Here is a 21,375-nt window from a genome sequence, read left to right on the forward strand (position 1 = left end):
CAGTACAGGGTACTGGGGGATTGCCTTGTCCCAGGAGAGGGTAGTAGTCAGCATCCCAGGTGGTTTCTGGAATCCAGAAGTGATGCCACTCGGGGTGGGGACTGCCCTAGAGCCAGGGAGGAGAGGTATAGGTGTAGCGGAGCAGCTACAGGTGGGCACAGGGCCAGGGCAGGTAGGGTCTCTACAAGATAGTGACATAATAATAATGACATAGTTCTTTCCCAGATGGGTTTGACGGAGAAGCGACGGTCTGTGCTTGTTAGCTGGTCTCTCGCTGGTACAGAGACATGCCAGTCTCTGGGCAACATGCAGCCTGGTCTGCAGAGGTGCCCCTTCATGGTGGTCTTGGTTCACCAGGCACTGGGTGGGGGGCAGAGGGGGGCAAAGGAGAATGCCTGGCAGCCACGCTGGAGCCCTGCTCAGCAGGATCTGGACTTCACAATCCAACGTGGCCAGGACAATGTACTGGACCATGCCGGAGGACAATTTTTCCAGGCCGACCCCTCAGGACTTATCAAGTGCTTCAAGGATGCCAGTAGTGTCCCAGTGCCAGGGTGGGCATCTGGGTCACAAGGCACCCATTGAGCAGGGGAGGTGTCATGGGAGAGGGGGTTTGGACCGGTATTAAAAAGGGGTTACACCCCATTTGGCCACCCCCTGCTCTCACCTGGGAGGCGAGGGGTTAACTGGAATAATGTCCAGTACTGTAGTTATGCCCCTGCTTCAGCACCAACTGTGTATCCCCCTGTGAATATGTATTGTTCCCATTCCAGTGTCTGCACCAACACATACACTGGGATCTATGCGGGAGGGAAAGGGTTAATGTTAATTTTGTGTTTATGGCCCTTTGTCCCTTTTCCCACCTTTCCAGGCTCCATTTTGCAGTTCCCCCATAGACCGCCATGGCAGCTCCATACAATCCTATGGGGATTCCGGCGATTTGGGCCCATTCTCAGAGAAGGCCTGCAGGTGGCGCCCGAGAGGAGGAGCGGCAGTCCCCCATTGTAAGTCAATGGAGCCATTCATTTCAATGGGGATTCCTCGAAACCGACCTCCAGGAACGGGTTGGCAGTCATCCAAACCGCAGACCGCAGAAGCGGATACAATTTCTAAAAAAGAGCTTTTGATCACACTAGTTCAAGTTCAAATACAATTGGCGTGGGAAACTTAGGTTCTAGGGCACCCAGGAATAAAATTATTTTTGCCCCTAGACCCTAAGAATCCCCACACTCGACCACCATCGGGTCTGAAAATTAAGGACCCCCGTAAAGGGTCGCGCTCGCCACGAGGGTCACGCCATTGACTCTAATGGTAGCGGAGGTCCCATTGAATCCTATGGCGGCGCCGGCCCATGCATTTCCTATGGAGGCGCGGGCCATATTGATTCTAATGGAGGAAAGCCGCGTGGCTTTGAAACGGCTAAGTCCGAAAGTGTGTAAAGGTAAAACCCATATCCCCGGTTCTGAGAGAACCAGAGGGCTGGGATTTTGGTAGCATGTAGTCACTGCTCCGGCATGACTGCATGGCCATTTCCAGACCTCTCTGATCAACCAGACGGAGTATGGGCAAATGTGACGGCAAATGAGTCACTCCATTGAAAGCCTATAGCGGCGGAGCCCATTGATTTCAATGGAAGAGTGAAATGCAGTGATTTCTTTTAGCTTATAGCTGAAAATCCCGCATTAAAGTTTATAGGGGATTTTGACTGATTTTTGGTATCTCCGTTTCTGGGGGTCATGGAAGGCTGATATTTGGCCACTATGGCAAAGGTTCTCCGGCATGAGGACCTGGCAAATTTCAGTCCGCTCAGACCCACAGAACGGATTATTTTAATATGTGTAGATATTAAAGAATATACTGTTTTGCAAGGCTGGTATAAAAGCCCGGGAAAGTTACTGGCTCTGCTTTATGTTAATGCTCAGGAGGGTGACTTGACCACTGTGTGTACAATAGGGCGGAGAAACGCAGAGCCTGAGTGGTCTGTAAGTGCCATAATTCACACTTGCAGACAAAAGGGGTTTCCTGACCAGATACAAGTCTGGTAGACTTTCAGGCGCCCACTGTTAGGGTATGGGGCTGAAACTCCATATAAACGAGTGTAAGCCCTATACCCAGTGTCTTTCGTGATGTCTTCATTTGAACCTGTATTGCTGAATGAATTGCCAATCCTGTGCCTGTTTGCTTCATTGTCCAACCCTTAAGTAAGTGCTATTTCTTGTCTGTTATTTGTATCATCTTGTGTGTTCTCCTTCTTTAAGGAATAAACTATATTTATTATATCTAAGTCGTGTTCAATTCAACCCAGATATTTGGTGTATATTATATCCTATCACAAGTTACCGTGACACTAACGCAACTAGTTTCCCAACCCACACGGACAAATCTGAAATCACACAGCCATTCCTTGCTAGACTGGATTCTCTCCTCTTTTCCCAGCAGATTCCAATCCTCTGGCATCTTACCTGACATTTTCAGTGACCATGCAATGGTGTACTGTGTAAGGAAAATCAAACCACCCCAATCAAGCCAGAACATTCTATTCACTAGAACATTTAGAAACTTTAACACACAACAGTTTCTGGCTGTACCAACTGCCCTTGGTACAGAATCGACTTAATTCTCAACCCTGATTCTGAACTCGACTATTTCCAATCAGAGTTCTTAAAACTCTGTAATACCCATGCCCCACTATGCAGAATACGAGTACAGGGTCCACCTTCCGTGCTTACAACCGACCTTATAGCGCTCTATCATCTTAGGGATGCCTTGTGGAAAAGCTACAAAGTAACTGGCACTACCAAATATCTCAACTAAAGATGCCTGCAGAATGTGTGCACAAGGCAAACAAGACACGCAAAAGCACAATATCACTCTGACAATCTGCACCAGAATACATCACATACAGCAAACTTCTAGAAAGTCATCAACAATATATTCGAGCCTTCTAGCCATCAACAACCATGTGATATCATTGAGGATATTACTATGACAAATCCCACTGACAATGCAAATGCATTCAATGAACTCTTTGTGGGGTGTGCTACTAACTTATTAGCGAAACGCAACCCGAACTACAAACATGAACCTCATTCTGAGAGTACCCCAATAGCCTCACCCTCTCCCAACTCTGCCCACAATTTTCAATGTGTCCCAGTATCTGAAGAGGAGATTACACAAGTGCTCTTCAAATTACAGTAAAACAGAGCAGCCAAAGTGGACATGATTTACTGCAATCCAAGTTCTTTTGACTTGCCACCCTGGCTATTGTAAAACCGCTCGCTCCCCTAGTCAACTCTATTCTGTCTGCAGGCCATATCCCTAAGATCTGGAAAACCGACAGCCATCCCAATCTTCAAAAGTGGGGACACAAACACGGTCTCAAAACTACAGGCCAATGTCTCTTCTCCCAATACTATCCAAAGTCATGGAAATGTGTTCACTCACAGTTAAGCAATTACTATACCAAGACAAATTTCCTTAGACAATTCCAATCTGGCTTTCGCCCCAAACACTCCACGGTAACTACCATCCTAAAAGTTTGCAATGAGATTCAGTGTGCAATGGGACATCTTACTGGTGCAATATTCCTAGATTTTGCAAAGGCTTTTGATAATGTTGATCATGTTATATTGCTAAACAAACTTCAGTGCTCTGGAATAGGGAAGCATGCGTTAAAATGGTTTAATTCCTACCCATCACGTAGATCCCAACATGTGTATCTCAGGTTTGAACGCTAACCCATTGGATATCACCTGCGGTGTCCCGCAAGGCTCTGTTCTGGGGCCCCTATTCTTCTCAGTGTTCATCATTGATCTTCCTACAGCAGTGTTTCCCAACCAGGGTTCCGTGGAACCCTAGGGTTCTGTGAGGATATCAGAAGGGTTCCGTGGGATTTCCAAGATTTCCCAGAGCAGGGCGGTTAGGGGGCTGGGTAGTTTCCTCTATCCTGATTGGCTGCTGCTGGGAAATCGGCCAATCAGGAGAAGGTGTGATGAGCCTGCGGGGTGTGGCCAAGCAGAATGGACAGGAGACAAGAGTTGAGGCTGTGTCTGTCCTATGTATTTGTTTTGGTGTGTGCGTTTTCCCTCTGACACTGTGCCCCCCCCCCTCCCTCAGACTGGCTCACTCTGTGCCCCCCTTCTGACTGACTGTGCCCCCATTGGGGGTGGGTGATGTGAGATGCAGGGGGTGGGTATATGAGGAGGATGATGATTATTTTACCGTGTATACTGGAGCAGTTCGGCCCATCTCACTTTACAAGTTTAATATGTATTGACGGGGGCAGTTTTAATATGAATTGGTGGAGGCGGGTATTTTTATTATGTATTGCGGGGTGGGGTTATATATATTTAGGGTGGTGGGGTTTTTTTTGGTATGTATTTTGTAGGTTGAATGGAGTGAGAGTGAGGTAATTGACGGAAGGTGGGGGCGAGTGAGAGGAGAGGGGGGGAGGGAGTGAGGAAAAGAGGGAGAGTGAGTGACAGAGGAGAGAGAAATACATGGGTAGAGGGTGGAAAATAGAGGGGGGCTTCTGAGGTGTGTAATGTTGTGATTTACCCCTGTCGAACCTAATATGAGTCAGCCAGATAGGGGTTTCCTGAGAGTTTTCGAAATACTTCAAGGGTTCCTCCAAACAAAAAAGGTTGGGAATCACTGTCATACAGCTTGTAAGGAAGCTTCAATAACATGTATGCGGATGACACAATTTTGTATACACACAGCCCTAGCCTCTCCGACTGTGAACATGTGCTTCAAACTGAATATTTGAGACCTGAAAATTGGATTTCCCAAAACAAACTGTTTTTAAACACTGACAAGACTGTAACAATGGTATTTGGGACCAAGGCTAATTCTTTAAAGCTTCCAATGAATGAGCTCCAGAACAGAAACAATGCTAATACCACCCTAGCCCCTATTACTAGTTTTAAATACTTGGGCATAAGGTTTGACTCCCATTTAACATTTGGGTTGAACATTAATACCCCGACATCCAAAACCTATGCCAAACTTATAGGAACAAATACTCCATACGTCTTCCGGTCAGAATGCATATCGCACAGCAGACGCTAATGCCAATAATAGACTATGGGGACTTTGGAACCCACCTTATCAAACTTCATACCCTCTACAATTCAATATGCTGTTTTGTCCTCCAATACAACTACAACACACAGCACTGCGAAATGTTCAAAGAACTAGATTGGCCATCACTTGAGCCTAGGCGCAAAGCTAATCTTTCCTCTCTTGCCTTCAAATACTTTCTGGGCAAGGTATCCGTCTATCTGAACAAACTCCTCACCACTACCATAAGCAGCACTTATTATCTGAGATCTGACTCCAAAAGACTGTTCATTGCCCCAAGGCTCAACAAAGTATCCGGCCGATCTTCCTCCTTTTACCGTGCACCTCACAACTGGAACAATCTTCCAGACTCTCACAGCCGCCACCAGTCTAAATTCTTTCAAAACTAAAGCTGTCTCATTTTAATCTGGTCTGTAACTCTTACATACAGTACACCTCTATCATATATTATCACTTACTGTGCATGCAATGTATTTATATATAATGTAACCATGCATTTGTCATCCTAACTCAAAAACGAGAGGCAACTCAATGTGTTACTTCCTGGTAAAACCTTTTATAAATAAATTTGTCACATTTCTCACACTAATAGTTATTCACATTTTGTTCACCTTTATTGCATTTGGCATTTATTTTGCACTTTTCAGCGCTCCACAATATTTGTATTTTTATGTGTTTTCATGAACTTAGAGGTAGTTCTAGGTGGGTTTTTGAGCTGCTAATTAATCACTTTATTTCACATCACTAGTGCAGAGTTATTTTTTCACTTATAGAGGACAACCCGCTTTTAGGTTCTTGTTGCTTTCCCAACATTTTAGATATTCTCTTACGTTTTGCGGTAAGGAGTTACATTAGTCCATGCTTGCCGCCTGTCTCTGCCAATGGCGTAAGAAGTTTTGTTGATACATTCTTCTATGCCACCTGACCCACTTAACCACCTGTATGGTCGCGGATAGTGCCTATCAGCCTCATGCATTGACAAAATACATTTTCTCTTTTGTCGGAGGGAAGAACCACTCGGCCTTGCTGTGTGTTTAACTCCATTCCCATGAATCTGAGATTCTGGGTTGGGCTTAATTGGCTCTTTTCTGTGTTAGCCAACCAGCCGTGATGTGAAATGAATTGTAGCACTCTCGATAGGTGTTGGACTAAGAGGACTCGGTCTTGTGCCTTTATAAGAATTTCATCCAGGCAGGAAAAATTGTATTCCTTCATTTCGGCGATGAGTGTTATCAACACCTTTGTGAATATTCTTGGTAACAGAGAGACCAAATGGGAAGAGCTCTGAATTGGTAGTGTGCTACCCCTATTGCAAATTGCAGATACTTTCTGTGTCTGTGACATATGGGTACATGGAAGTAGGCATCCTTCGGTATACTGATACAAGCCAGTCCCACTGGTCCATTGCCACAATGATGGTCTTCAGGGACTCCATTTTGAATTTCCTTACCTTGAGCAGTTTGTTTACTCCTCTTACATCGAAGATAGACCTTAATTCACCTTTTTCACGAGGAACATTGGCGAGTAGATACATCAATAGCTTTCTTGTTGTGGAACTGGTTGAATTGCACTATCATTCATAAGCTGTTGGATACTGCTGGTTAATGCCTGTATGACAAGTTTTTCCCGATCATCAGGATCTTCTCACCCTGTGCCCTCGAGGTCTAGTTTTGAATTCCAGACAGTATTCCTTGCTGACAACGTTGAGCACCCAAGAGTCAATAATTATTTGAACCCAAGCATTCTGGAATTGCTGGAGTCTTCCTCCGACGTAGGATGTATCTCATTTAGTGGACTGTATCTCATCAACTTCAATAGAATATGATATTGCATATAGGAGGCAATAAGGATTTATCTAGGATATTGCATTAAGAGGAGTGAGTGTAGGAGCAAAGCATGAATGGCAGTTAAACCAGGGTCTGGGTTTAGAAGAGTGAGAGTGGAAGAGAAGAAGTGGGGCATGTAGATCTTTAGAGGAAGATAGGGCAAAATTAGACGTCATAACAAGGTTGTCCGGGTCAGTAGAGGAACAGACAGAAGAGGGAGGAGAGCAAAGTGGAGCTGAGAGCGTTTGGCTTAATGAAACGCAGGTCTCTACAGAACGGAGGGGTAAATGGAAGTGAAAAGGAGAATTCAGAGATGAGATGAGGTGATGGTTAGGGAGAGGAAAAAGGTAAATAGGGAAATTAGTGAGAGTCAAGCTTCTGGATTAATCTTGGCATTTAGAGTCTACGAGCATAGGCAGAATACACTGGTCACACAGTGGAAGGTGATCTTAAAATTATTTTTTTCCAAATGTGCTCCATCTCATCCGTTGAAGGTCAGGGACCCATTTCCAACCTTTATACTCAATTGAGAGCCATATTAGTCCTCGAACTCTGCTGCACGTGGCTTTTCCAGAACACCCAGCAGGCCTACGGACTTCCTATGAGACGCAATTAACCCTCAATACTCCTTTAATGTGACTACAGTACATAACGATTCCTAACTGGACGTGAAAAGTAAGTGATTGTACGTGATTATGGACCTGGAGTGCTGGAAACAGTTTTTGGTGCTACCAATGTTCAAACCTTAATAATAATAACAATAACAACAAAACACATGATTTTCAAAGGTTATTAGAACATGTAGCTTGTAATTCTATTATTGCATTAATGTTATTTTCCCCAATATTGTACACGTCATTTCATTTTTTAAACAATTTGAATAAAGACAAGTGGGGATATAAAGGTACTTACCACCAATAGGAAATGAATCCATTTCACTCTCTATGATTGGCAGACGTCCCTCAGTGTTCAGCTCTTCTTTCTCTGACTTAATCTCTAAACTCTGTGGCACAACCACCGGGAAACCTGGCAATAAGAAAAATCCAGCATGTAAAGGATTTATCTAGGATATTGCATTAAGAGGAGCGAGTGTATGAGCAAAGCATGCATGTATGGCAGTTAAACCAAGGTCTGGGGTTAGAAGAGTGAGAGTGGGAGAGAAGAAGTGGGGCATGTAGATCTTTAGAGGAAGATAGGGCAAAATTAGACTTCATAACAAGGTTGTCCGGTTCAGTAGAGGAACAGACAGAAGAGGGAGGAGAGCAAAGTGGAGCTGAGAGCGTTTGGCTTAATGAAACGCAGGTCTCTACAGAACGGAGGGGTAAATGGAAGTGAAAAGGAGAATTCAGAGATGAGATGAGGTGATGGTCAGGGAGAGGAAAAAGGTAAATAGGGAAATTAGTGAGGGTCAAGCTTCTGGATTAATCTTGGCATTTAGAGGCTACGAGCATAGGCAGAATACACTGTCAAACAGTGGAAGGTGGTCTTAAAATTGTTTTTTTCCAAATGTGCTCCATCTCATCCGTTGAAGGTCAGGGACCCATTTCCAACCTTTATACTCATTTGAGAGTCATATTGCTCCACTATGCTGCAAGTGGCTTTTCCAGAACACCCAGCAGGCCTACGGACTTCCTATGAGAGGTAATTAACCCTGAATACTCCTTTAATGTAACTACATACGGATTCCTAACTGGACATGAAAAGTAAGTGATTGTACTTGATTATGAACCTGGAGTGCTGGAAACAGTTTTTGGTGCTACCAATATTCAAACCTCAATAACAATAATATTATCATAATAATATCATCATAATAATAATAAAACAATAACAACAAAACACATGATTTTCAAAGGTTATTAGAACATGTAGCTTGTAATTCTATTATTGCATTAATGTTATTTTCCCCAATATTGTAGACATGTCAGTTCAATTTTTAAACAATTTGAATAAAGACAAGTGGGGATATAAAGGTACTTACCACCAATAGGAAATGAATCCATTTAACTCTTTATGATTGTCAGACGTTCCTTAGTCTTCGGCTCTTCTTTCTGTGACTTAATCTCTAAACTGTGGCACAACCACTGGGAAACCTGGCAATAAGAAAAGAAAAATCCATCATGTTAAGATGGGAGTGGGGGCTCTTCTTCTGATATCTCCTCTGATATAGAATAGTAGCAAAGAATTGTACAAAATCTTATAGAATTTCCTTAGACAATTCCAATCTGGCTTTCGCCCCAAACACTCCATGGTAACTACCATCCTACAAGTTTGCAATGAGATTCAGTGTGCAATGGGACATCTTACTGGTGCAATATTCCTAGATTTTGCAAAGGCTTTTGATACTGTTGATGATGTTATATTGCTAAACAAACTTCAGTGCTCTGGAATAGGGAAGCATGCGTTAAAATGGTTTAATTCTGGAGGCGCATGCGCGACAGTGGAGTGGATGGAAGCTCGACTTAAAAGCTCCGTCCCTACCGGCGCATTTTTGGAAGAAATTAGCCAGATCTTCACCGAAAACTAACTTTTTCTCAAGCACAACTGTTGTCGGAAACACTAGAGATGCCGACACAAACGAGGCAAAAGAGAAAAAAAAACCTACTGACAGAATTTTATGCTATGTCGGGGAAGTCACGGGTGGGAAGCAAGGAACCCCAAGATGCCGGATCAGGCTCTGAAAGCGAGCACTCGGAGCGGAGCGATGCCCCCAGGGATACAACCCCAGCCACCAAAGATGATATCAGAGAATTTTGTGGCCAAATAAAGGCTTTCTTTAAAAGGGAACTTTGGGAAATGAGGAAGGAGGTGGATGGGCTGGGAAAAAGGACCAATGTAGTGGAAAACAAAATGGATGAAACTATCAAATCCCTGCAAATAAATGTCAAGACCACGACCTTACTCAGCACAAAAGTGGAGGAAATGGGGGACAAATTAGAAGACATGGAGAACAGGGAGAGGAGGAATAACTTGAGGGTAAGAGGGGTTCCGGAATCAATAACAGACGCCGACGATTTCGTGTCAAAATGGCTGGAGCAATTATTCCCTGACAAGCCTGAAAATCAGAGGTGTCTGGATAGATGTCATCGGGACACTGCGTGCCAAACCTCAACCCTCTGACCCCCCACGAGACATCATCCTAAGATTTCATTATTACAAAACAAAAGAGATGGTCTCCCAGATCGCAAAGGCTGCTAAAAACCTGGAATATGAGAGCATAAGATCTCAGGTCTTCCAGGACTTGGCACCCACTACCCTGGCAAGAAGAAAGAGCTTCCAACCGATCACCAGGGCTCTGAGAGAGAAGGACATAAAATATCGCTGGCTCTTCCCATTCGGATTATTTATCCTCAGGAATGGTGTCCCACATAGCTTCAGAAGAATTGAGGAGAGAGAAGCGTTCCTGTGGCAGCTGAACAAAGTCCCCGTCACCCCGAGTCCTCCTCAGCACTCACCCGATGAAGAACCAGTCCCCTCGACGTCCTGGAACAGAGTGGGAGCCTCCCCGAAAGAAAGAAGAGAAAACTGACTGTGACTGGCCACAGACACGTTTTCAATTAAGGGCTTAAAGGAGCTGTGTCTGCTGCCATGCCTCGGTTACTGTCCCATTGATAGCCTATGGTGGAGTGCCATCTCTTGCGGCAGATGGTGGGAAGAGGAGCAGCCATGCTTTAGCCTTCTTCAAGGAAAGAAGCAGAAGGGCGACACCTAGTGACAGTTAATTAAAAGCGGGAAAACACTCAGTCCTCTGTAAAGTTAACAGAGGGGCCAAGATTGACACATTCAGGGGAAGAAGGAGGGGGGTTTGGTCGGGAGAAGAGGGGGGGGTGGAGGGGACAGGAGAGGAAGGAATAGCAAGGAGACAAGCAGGAAGCAGGAATGAAGGGAGGTTGCAGTTAGGGGTAAGAAGGTGAAAAGGAAGAGAGGCAGCAGTCGGAGGCATGGGGAAGGTCTGAGCTTGAGAGACACAGTGAGACAGGCAGTTAAGCCCACAAAGGTTCTAGTTAATTAGGAATAGTAGATAAAAGTTTAGGTTTGAGAAATAGGACAGATTAAAAGTCTGTTGGGGGGTTTAGTATAAATATAAGGGTAGTAAGAAAAGAGAAGTAAGAAAGGTTTATAGGATAGTTTAGTAAAGGTCATGTGTACAATATGAGGAGTAAACCTCGTAATGTCTGATGCTCCACAAAGTGCATGTGACTGCTGATGGAGAAGTTTTTGGCAAAGCAACCCTTGTAGAATATAGCTATAACGTATGATGGCAATCCTGCTACAAATAATGATATAAGCGAATAAAAATAGAGCGGAAGGAACATATAACAGACTTTAAACCAGGGTAGGGGGCTATATGCAGGAAATTGGATAGAGGCAGGACGAGTAGTACCCTAAGATACCACTCTCCTGTACTCACGGAACACCAGAGCTTGCTGCCATGCCCCACCCGGTGTCTTCACTGCTCGCTCCCTTGATTTGGCCGGTCCCGGATCCGCGACGTTGCTGCTCATGCGGTGCTGTGTGACGTCACTCCCGGCAACAGGTAAATCCTTCCGGGACGGCTCCAAAGTATGTCCTGTACGCCAGCGTCCCCTTGCGGCTCCACTGGGCAGCCTCAAACCGATGTGTGGGGATGCGGTCACGATTCTTCAATGCAGGAGGAATTGCCTGCGTGCTCCAGCCGTAGTAGTAGCAGATAATTGAATGGGTCGGTGGAAGGCGGTCACAGCGTATAGAACTCAGCCACAAAGTAAAATAAAATCAGCTTTAATGAAACATGTTGCTGTACATCACAGAATAGTCCTCTGACGCGTTTCGTTCCGTGTTGGAACTTTATCAAAGAGTGACAAGTGTCTGCATACATGCATCTTAAATAGGCAAGCCCTTCACTTTCCTCTGGATTGTAAGGCCTCGTTCAGGGTGCTGGCTTCGGGGGCAGGGCGTGCTGACGTGCGTGCTGCCGTGAGCAACAAAGTATTCAATTTGAATACTTGTTGTCAGGGTAGCTACTGGCCTGCCTCCGAAACCAGGAGTTGCTGCTGACGACAGCTTCAGTAAACGAAAATTTCGTTTCTTGGAGCTGAAGCAGCGTCACAGGGACCAAGGCAGCCAATGAAATCATTCTTCAGAATGATTTCATGACTGCAGCTTGGATACTTTACCCTGCGTCTGTAGCCCCGCCCCCTCCCCAACGCTGAAAAGTTTGCTGGGGGATAATCACATGCCGCCCAGCAAACTCCCAGCACTGCCTCCCGCACGCCCCCCCTCCGAGTCCTCAGCTGCCTCCCTGAACGAGCCCTAAGAGTTACAGACGAATCTCGCTAATTAATTCGGATATTAAAATTGACGTTAAATTAATGGCCAACAGATTAGGACGCATCCTGCCTAGGCTCATACATCCAGATCAGGTCGGTTTTTATCAAGGATCGGCAAGCAGCTGATAATATCCAACGAATCATTGATCTAATAGGGATAGTCAATGTTAACAAAGTAGAAGGTATGCTGTTGAGCTTAGACGCGGAAAAAGCTTTTGACAGGATCGACTAGTCATATCTAAAAGCCACGCTTGGGGCCTTTGGGTTTGGAGACAAGGTGAGGAACGCAATCATGGCCTTGTATACGAGCCCGGCAGCTAGAGTAATACATCAAGGCTTTCCATCTGAGCTGTTTCAGATTAAGAGCGGGACGAGACAGGGATGCCCTCTTTCACCCCTGTTTGCCCTATGCGTAGAACCACTGGCTGCACAAATTCGGTACAATTCAAATATTGTGGGCATAGACATCCGCTCACAAACACACAAAATAGCGCTTTATGCGGATGACATTATGTTAGCCATTACTAAACCCCTCACCTCCTTGTCGAATCTACTGGACTTGTTGGATAACTTTGGACGAATCTCAGGCTTTAAGATAAATCAGGCCAAATCTGAAGCCCTAAACATTAACCTACCCAAACCTATGGAAAAACTAATTGAACTCAATTTTAATTGGCAAACCAAAAATATTACATATCTCGGTGTCCGCCTTACTAAGGAGTATAAGAATCTCTATGAGGCAAATTTCCCCGGACTGATTCGGACAATGAAAACAGATCTTCGGAGATGGGGATCATATAAAATATCGTGGATTGGGAGGATATATAGCCTCAAGATGAACTTGCTCCCACGCATTCTATATCTCATTCAAACATTACCAATACCCATAAAAGTGCGTGAGATCGGCTCACTCCAATCCGCGATGTCCGAATTAGTCTGGGGAGGTAAAAGACTGAGAGAAAACAAAACAATTATGAAAAAATCCACCCTGATGGGAGGCCTAGCGATACCTTGTCTATTATCCTACTACAAGGCGGCACAATTATGCCAAATTATTCAGGGGCAGAGTGACCCAGCATTGAAAAGATAGGTTGCCCTGTACCATAGTTGCTGCTCCCCACTGGAGTTAAGTAACATGATCTGGCTCCCCAAAATAGCGCTCAAAGCAATGAAAAAGCCGCTTTCCTCAGTGACCAACTCTCTCTTGGTCTGAGAGAGATGTAAGTTTAAACACACACTGACCACTAGAAATTCCGCAGTGACCCCCCTTTGGGGGAACCCAGACTTCGCTCCGAGCCTGGATAGAGGTAATTTCACAATTTGGCAGCAGAGAGGCTTTAATAACTTTTGAGATCTGGAGGGGATTAGAAGCATTAAAACTTTTGATCAAGGGGGCGTGGCCAAGACACCAGAGTGGATAGACGTGTGTCAGGAGAGCTCCATCCTAAAGGGCCTAAAATAAAGCTAATACAGACACAAAACCCACCAGAGAAATCCTCGCTTAGCTATATCCAGCAGGAGGAAAACCCCATTGATCTAAATCAGGACTTATAATCGTAATATCAAGGGGATATCAAAACATATGCCTACTTAACCGGCAGCCCCTCAAAACGCTGACGGACCTCACAAAATGGCGCCTGCATGCTGAGCTCCAGGACAGGCTGAAAGGCAGTGAGCCGGGGAAAGAGAACTCAAATCCGAGCGCTACCTGAATAACGCGAGTTACCAGATTCGTTGTGTGTGGGGAGGCAGCAGTGGGAGCACAGCAGACGCGGCGATAAGGGGAGCGAGCGGGATCCGCAGAGAAAGACGGAGTCGCCATCTTGTTCTGGCCATGCCGCTTGCGACTGAGGAGCCGGGGTCGAGTAGGGGCTCCCGGAGGCTGGGAAAAGTCTTACCGTGGGAGCGGAATCCTCGGCGGCGGTGGAGACGAGGTGAGCTTCACGCTATCGCCTGGCTCAAGCAGCCGTAACACAGCCTCAGGCAGAACAGAGTGGGGAGACGGAGCACCACCTAAGATAGCCACCAAGCTCACACGAGGGAGCTAACTCACGGCCGATAGACCCAACAAGGGGATCCCCGGGGGATTACCGGATCGGGCCCCCCCAAGAGAGACAGGGCTCCCCCTCCTTCTGGTGGAATCTAGCACCGCACTACTTGCTGCGTTGGAGGGTCCCAGACTGTCAGAGGAAACGGCCATTCGACGTCCAGAGACAAGCTTCAAGTATCCCAATTTAAAGGCTGGAGTCGGGCGGCCGGGAGGAGGGGGGTGAGAGGAGAAATTGCTGACACCTGGAGAGGCAGCTTAGGGGAGCAGAGGGCTGCAGAAAAGGAGAAAATATCTTTGCCTCACTGGGCTGCTGTCTGCTCCATACAGTGTACAGAAAAGCCCCCTCTGAGGCTGGGCCCTCCCCCCCCCCCGCCGGTGCCTGTCCACTAAACAATACGGACTCACCAGAACTGGGCGACTTAACAACACCACTTAACCCACAGATAAAGAAAATAAAGAATATAAAGCTAATAAATAACGCCCGATTGCCCTGATACGGCCGACAGGGCCCGCCCCTGTGCTCCCCTCCTCCCCCCCCCCTGTGCTCCCCCTGTCATAGAAAAACACGAGTAACGAACACAAACATGTATCTCGGAGGTGCACACGTGGTGCAGTCCAAGATGACCGCAGGAAGTGGGTTCCATGAGGCGGCGGGCATACAAGAGCACATTAAACACTAATAGTAATAGGAAACGCATAGATTGGAGGCATCGCATCTAGAATTTTTTCAAAATGGCCCCGAAAAAGCCAACTCCGCAGGACTTCTTCAAAACAAAAGAGAAAAACAAATCAGGCTGGTCAGATAGCAGAGCGACATCTCCCGCTCAGTCTGACACTGAACCTGAGTTATGTGACCAAACATCAACAAAAAAAGACATTGAGAACTTATATGCAAGCTTAAAAACCGTACTTCACCAAGAGCTACAAAGTGCACTCAAAGATCTCAGATCAGAGGTCAGCTCCATAGGAGAGCGCACAGACACGCTGGAACATAAAGTGGACGAAGCCATTAACAATCAGACAGCTATGGATACAGAGATCCTGGCCCTGCGATCTAGAATGACTGACATGGAGGAGAAACAGGAGGATCAAGAAAACAGGGCAAGAAGAAACAACCTCAGGTTCAAAAACATTCCAGAGTCGGTCACTGACATAGAAAAATCAACAACCGATTGGCTACAGACCCTCCTCCCGGAAATGCCACCAGCAACACTGCTCCTTGACAGGGCTCAAAGAGCGCTTAGACCGAGACCACAGGCCGGAGATAGAGCAAGAGATGTAGTGGTGAGGCTGCACTACTTTAAAGCCAAGGAAGCGGTTCTCAACCTGGCACGGGAAAAAGGAGGACTGAAATGGGGAGATGTCACGATAGACGTGTACAATGACCTGGCACCATCAACGCTGATGAAGAGGATGGCCCTGAAACATGTCACAAAAGTCCTGATAGACAACAAAATTCAATATAAGTGGGGGTTTCCATTCCGCCTTATCGCCTCCAGAAATGGAACGCAAGCCTACATGAGGGATCCAGAGGAGGGAGTGGACTTCCTAGAACGATTGGGCCTGCAACCACCAGACTCCATGACCAGAGAGGAACGCAGACCGCCTCCCGTCAGACCCATATGGAAAGAAGTGGGCAGAAGAGCCACTCCACATAGAGGAAATCAAAAGGAACCCCAGAAAACTTAAGTCCATGCAAATCCTGTTACAACAGAGACGATCCGAAAATCCCGGGATAAGGAACTATGCCCAAAATGATGGACTGTGATGTGTTACATAGACTCAGATAAGGATTAGCAAGAGGTCCTTGTTATAGACAAGTTAAGGTTAGCGAAAGTTCTCAGTTCTCAGTTGACGAATTATGCTTGTTCAATGTAGAGCTTATCACTATGTCTTAGATCTACACATTTGGCCTGGAAGGGCTACTAAAATATAGTATAAAAAACAAAAAAACTAAATAAGAGGGATAGAAATGTTAAATGTTACAAAAAAGAGAGTTGATTTGTTGCGCGGGCCCACCGCCTAGGTCCGTACACACAAGGTTATGGGTGTGGGATTAGCGCTACTGCGCAATCGCAGAGAAAGACCGTTCACGGTCAGTGAACAAATAAATCCAGGCTATGTTAGTCACCTGGATTATCCTATATATGTTGTTTTATTTTTGATGTTTACATGTTTAAATGTTCTCATTGCTATAAGATGTGCAGGAATATCCTCCAGGCCGCCACTCAAGGGAAATCAGAAGCCGAATCCACCAAAGAAGAAGACCTCACACCCAGGTAAATACAAATGACATTGACATTAGTATCTCATAACACTAAGGGACTGAATAATGTGGTAAAAAGGAAGCTAGCAATGACAGAATATAAAAAAAACTATCAGGGGACATAATATTCCTACAAGAAACGCACTTCACTGCTAGCTCTACCCCTACGTTTTGGGACAAATTCTACCCCCAGGTATACACAGCTTCTGCAAAGGAAGAAAAAAAAAAAGAGGGGTGAACATACTTCTAGCAAGGAACTCTCCATTTACGGTAGACAAGGTCAGAAGGGATCCAGAGGGACGGTATCTAATACTCACAGGGAACACAGAAGATACACAAATAACCCTAGTTAATGTATATGCTCCGAATGAAAATAAGAGAATATTTTTTACAAAATTGTTCAGACTGCTGGGTACAACCTCCCAGGGCCGCATAGTCTTGGCGGGAGATTTCAATATAGCCTTAAATGAAAAACAAGACAAATCTAAACCTGCTCTAGCTAAGACTCTAGCTGCCCAAAAAGGGGAGGGAAAAACGCTAAGAGAGGGACTTAAAGAGTTTGATCTAAGGGATGCATGGAAGGAGATGAATCCGCAAAAAAGGGACTTCTTCTATTCAGCTCCTCACAAAGTATATACAAGGATAGACTACTATATTTGTAGAATCTTTACTGATCCCAAAGATCACAAAGGCCACAATCCACCCTCTTACCTGGTCAGATCATGGTCCAGTTGAAGTACACATTGAAGATATGCATAAGAAACCAGGTAAAGGGACATGGAGATTAAACGAGTAATTACTAAAGATGCCAGAAGTAATAGCTGAGATCAGTAACGAGGCAACCAACTACTTCCAAATAAACGAAGGTAGCGTGGACTCACCCTATATCCTATGGGAGGCCCATAAGGCTGTGGTAAGAGAAAAACTTAGGCCTCGGTCCCGCTGCACTCGTTGGCGCGGGCGGCGGGTCGCGAGTTCCCCACCAGCAGGGGAATCCTCGCGAGCCGGTCCCGGTCCCCACTGGCTGCACAGCTGATTACACGCTGTAGCGCGTCAGCCGCTGGAGACACCACAGAATGGTGTTTCCTAGCGTTGACGCGTGACGTGTGTGGCTGTGAGCCAATGGGGAGGGGAGGCTTCGGGAGGAGGAGAGGCTTCGGGGAGCGGGGAGGAGTGTGGAGTGAAAGCAGGTGAGTGCCTGTCTGTGTGTGTGCCTGAGTACGTGCGTGCCTGTCTGTGTGTGTATGTGTGTGCCCGAGTGCGTGAGTGCCTGCCTCTGTCTGTGTGTGTGTGTGTGTGTATGAGTGCGTGAGTGCCTGCCTGTGTGTGTGTGTGTGTGCGCGTGTGCGCGCGTGTGTGTGTATGAATGAGTGTCTGCGTGTGTGTGTGTGTGTGTGTGTATGAATGAGTGCCTGCGTGTGTGTGTTTAAACTTACTTTCCAGCTCCAGCCCGAGTCCGTGGAGGGAGGGGGGGGGAGAGTAGCAGGTCCCTCCGCTCAAGCCACGCCGCCCTCCCTGTCAAACCGCCCACCTCCCGCTCCGGCTCCCGCTCCCTACAGACCGCAGATCGCGGTCTGTGTATCTCAGCGCACCGCCTGTCAGCAGCGCAGGTGCGCTGACTCTGGGAGCGGGGCCTTAGCCTTATCGGTGTCGCATCGCATAGAATGAGGGAGAGACAGAAACAAACAGCAAGACTGCAAGAAAAGATAAAGAACCTAGAAGAGGCACATAAAGTAAATCACAGTATAGCCATGGAGACAGAATTGCAGGATCTCAGAGGGAAATTAAATCTACTACTGACTGATAAAGCGGAAAAGGCCATAGCATGGAAGGAACAAAAATTCTACGAGAATGCCAATAAGGCTGACACAATGCTGGCCACAAGATTGAGGAAGGACAGAATGCAATCTAGAATACATAGCATTAGAAGAAAATATGGGGTTTGTACAACAAATCCACAGTCAATAGCTAAAGAATTCACCACATATTACAAAGAGCTATACAATGGAGATAAATTAGATAAAGGGAACACCACCAACGAAAAACAGAGAGCATTTCTCAGAAAAATAAATCTGCCTAAACTCACAGCACAGGATATAACAACACTTTCCCAGCCAATAACATCGACAGAGGTACTAGAAACAATAAAGGGGCTGAAAAATTCCAAGGCCCCGGGACCAGATGGCCTATCCAATATATACTATAAAAAACTAGCCCACATATTAGTTCCCCAATTGCTAAAGATATTTAATACAGCTCTTGAGGGAGAGCAGTTTCCGCAAACAATGCTGGAATAAAAAATAATATTAATACATAAAGAGGGGAAAGACCCCACCCAATGCAAAAGCTACGGACCGATATCCCTAATCAATAATGATCTCAAAATATTCTCCAAAATATACAGTAAGCCACAAGATTGAATAAGTATCTCCCGCAGCTGATAGACGCAGATCAGGCAGGATTTATACGAGGACGACAGGCCGTGGATAATATACGAAGAACAATTGACTTAATCCAGATAGCTAAACACAATAAAACGCCTTCGATGCTACTATCTTTAGATGCCGAAAAGGCCTTTGATCGCATTGATTGGGGATATACGTTTGAGACACTTCGGACATTTGGAGTAAAAGGCAAATTTATGAATGCTATTACATCACTATATGGAGATCCCACAGCTAAAGTATCCTATATTAATATGCAGACCGAGAAAATACACATCAGAAATGGCACAAGACAAGGACGCCCCATGTCACCCTTATTGTTCGCATTGGCGATAGAACCGTTAGCAGCCCAAATCAGGGCAAATGCAGATATCGGGGGGATTAAGGTAAAACAAAAAGAATACAAGCTGGCATTGTTCGCCGATGACATATTGTTAACCATCTCAAAACCCTTCACCTCACTCCCAAACCTATTTAGTAACCTGTCAGAGTTCCAGAAATTATCAGGGTTTAAAATAAATAACAAAAAATCCAAAGCCCTAAATATAAACCTCCCTCAGGACCAACTAAAGCTAATAAAAATAAACTTTGATTTCGCGTGGAAGACACAGGCCATAAAGTACTTGGGAATATGGTTGACTAACACACCTGACACTGTATATGAGACAAACTACCCAGCACTAATAAAAACATTGAAAAAAGACTTAGAAGAATGGTCCAGGTATCATATATCATGGATAGGTAGAGTAAACGCTATTAAAATGAACTTATTGCCAAGAATATTGTACCTATTCCACACACTTCCAGTTCAGGTCAGAGCCAGGGACATGCACGAACTACAGAAAGCAATCACAAAATTCACATGGAATAACAAAAAAGCTAGAATAAAGCTGCCCACACTATATAGGCCCAAACAGTCAGGAGGGCTAGCTTTGCCACACCTGTGGCAATATTATCAAGCGGCGCATGTAAGCCAACTGGTTCACTGGCATGCACATACACAGAGGAAAAAGTGGATGGAAATTGAGTCCGATGTGATATCTGGGTCATCTATAGAAATGATACTGTGGTTAACAAAAAAAGAAAGACCAGAACTGATGGTGCCCCTGGCTTCTATCACACACTCGCTAACCATGTGGGACTCATTGAAACTTAAACATGAGTTATCCAACGACAAATCTCAGATGACACCACTATTTGACAATATTATCTTTACCCCAGGCAAGGAACCAATAGCGTTCAAGGACTGGAGCAAGGCAGGTATCACTAGGGTAAAAGACCTATGGGCAAACAAAGATATTAAGAGGTTTGAGACAGTAAAGAGAGAATATGGCTTCCCTGATTCGGCCTTTTTTAGGTACCTTCAATTGAGGGACCACATACAGAGGACAGGTCCATATAGTGACTTCACAGCATTTGAAGACCTGTGCCTCTTGGGGGAGGACAAAAAGGGTCTAATCTCTAAAGTATACAGCATAGTTGCGGAGGGTAAAAAGGAATCGGAGATAAAGCCCAAACTGACGACGAAGTGGGAGGAAGAGCTGGGAGAACTAGATCAAGAGCAGTGGGATAACATATATGAAGGCATAGCAAAGAGCTCTATAAGTATATTAATAAAAGAAAATGCATATAAAATGCTCCACCAATGGTACTACACCCCACGATTGTCCAATTTTTTTTTAGAAACATGTCTCCACTGTGTACATGGGGGTGTGGCCAACAGGGATCGTTTGTACATATGTGGTGGACGTGCCCGAAGGTTACAAAGCTCTGGAGGGCCACACATGATATGGCACAGACAATTCTCGGGTATACCTTCCCCCCTGGACCCCTGGAAGATGCTGCTATGCAGGCCAATCGAAAATATGGAAAAAAGTGACGATAAACTACTGACACACATATATACAGCTGCCAGATGCGAAATAGCCAAAGCCTGGAAACAGAAACAGCAACCAGCCATACACGCTGTAAAAGCGAGATTATAGAGGATCTGTCTTATGGAAAAACTGATGGGGATACAAAATGACACAGTACAGAAATACTTAGAAGTCTGGGAACCGTGGAGAAATTATATAGGACATAGATATATTAGTAGGGGAACTCTCCAAATATGAAAAACACATAATAGAAGTGCCTTAAAGACACATGAAGTAGAGATGGGGGGTGCGGGGGGGGGGGGGGGCGGGGGAAACAGAGGAGAGGGGGAAAAAAAAAGAAGAAGAAAACACATTTCCCCCGAGGAAACCCTGGTGTGATTGGTTCCGTATCGGTCTAAACCGAGGAGGGCCTGGAGGGTACTGGGTATTCGTCACTCAATAGTCCACACAGGTACGTGTGCTTAGCTACTGTCTTGTAAGTATCACTGCTATGGTACACCGACAGGTGAAAATCTGTTGATAAA

At 45.5% G+C, this 21,375-nt stretch overlaps 1 protein-coding gene across 2 annotated transcripts in view; it reads right to left on the minus strand.

The window, feature by feature from the left end:
- The window catches only part of LOC142488357 (uncharacterized), a 76,173-nt gene that overhangs the window by 22,226 nt on the left and 32,572 nt on the right, over positions 1 to 21,375 (minus strand). Inside the window, exons 2-3 of one of the 2 annotated variants that reach the window (XM_075588779.1) lie at positions 8,887 to 8,998; positions 7,821 to 7,934 (exon numbers count right to left, since the gene is read on the minus strand). The exons of the other annotated variant lie outside the window; for it this stretch is intronic. Of the exons in view, the coding sequence (XP_075444894.1) occupies positions 7,821 to 7,934; positions 8,887 to 8,908 (136 nt within the window). The 5' untranslated portion in view covers positions 8,909 to 8,998. The remainder of the gene's footprint in view (positions 1 to 7,820; positions 7,935 to 8,886; positions 8,999 to 21,375) is intronic. 2 annotated transcript variants of the gene reach the window in all.

This window comes from Ascaphus truei, chromosome 2, assembly GCF_040206685.1.
Source record: "Ascaphus truei isolate aAscTru1 chromosome 2, aAscTru1.hap1, whole genome shotgun sequence".
Lineage (NCBI taxonomy): Eukaryota > Metazoa > Chordata > Amphibia > Anura > Ascaphidae > Ascaphus > Ascaphus truei.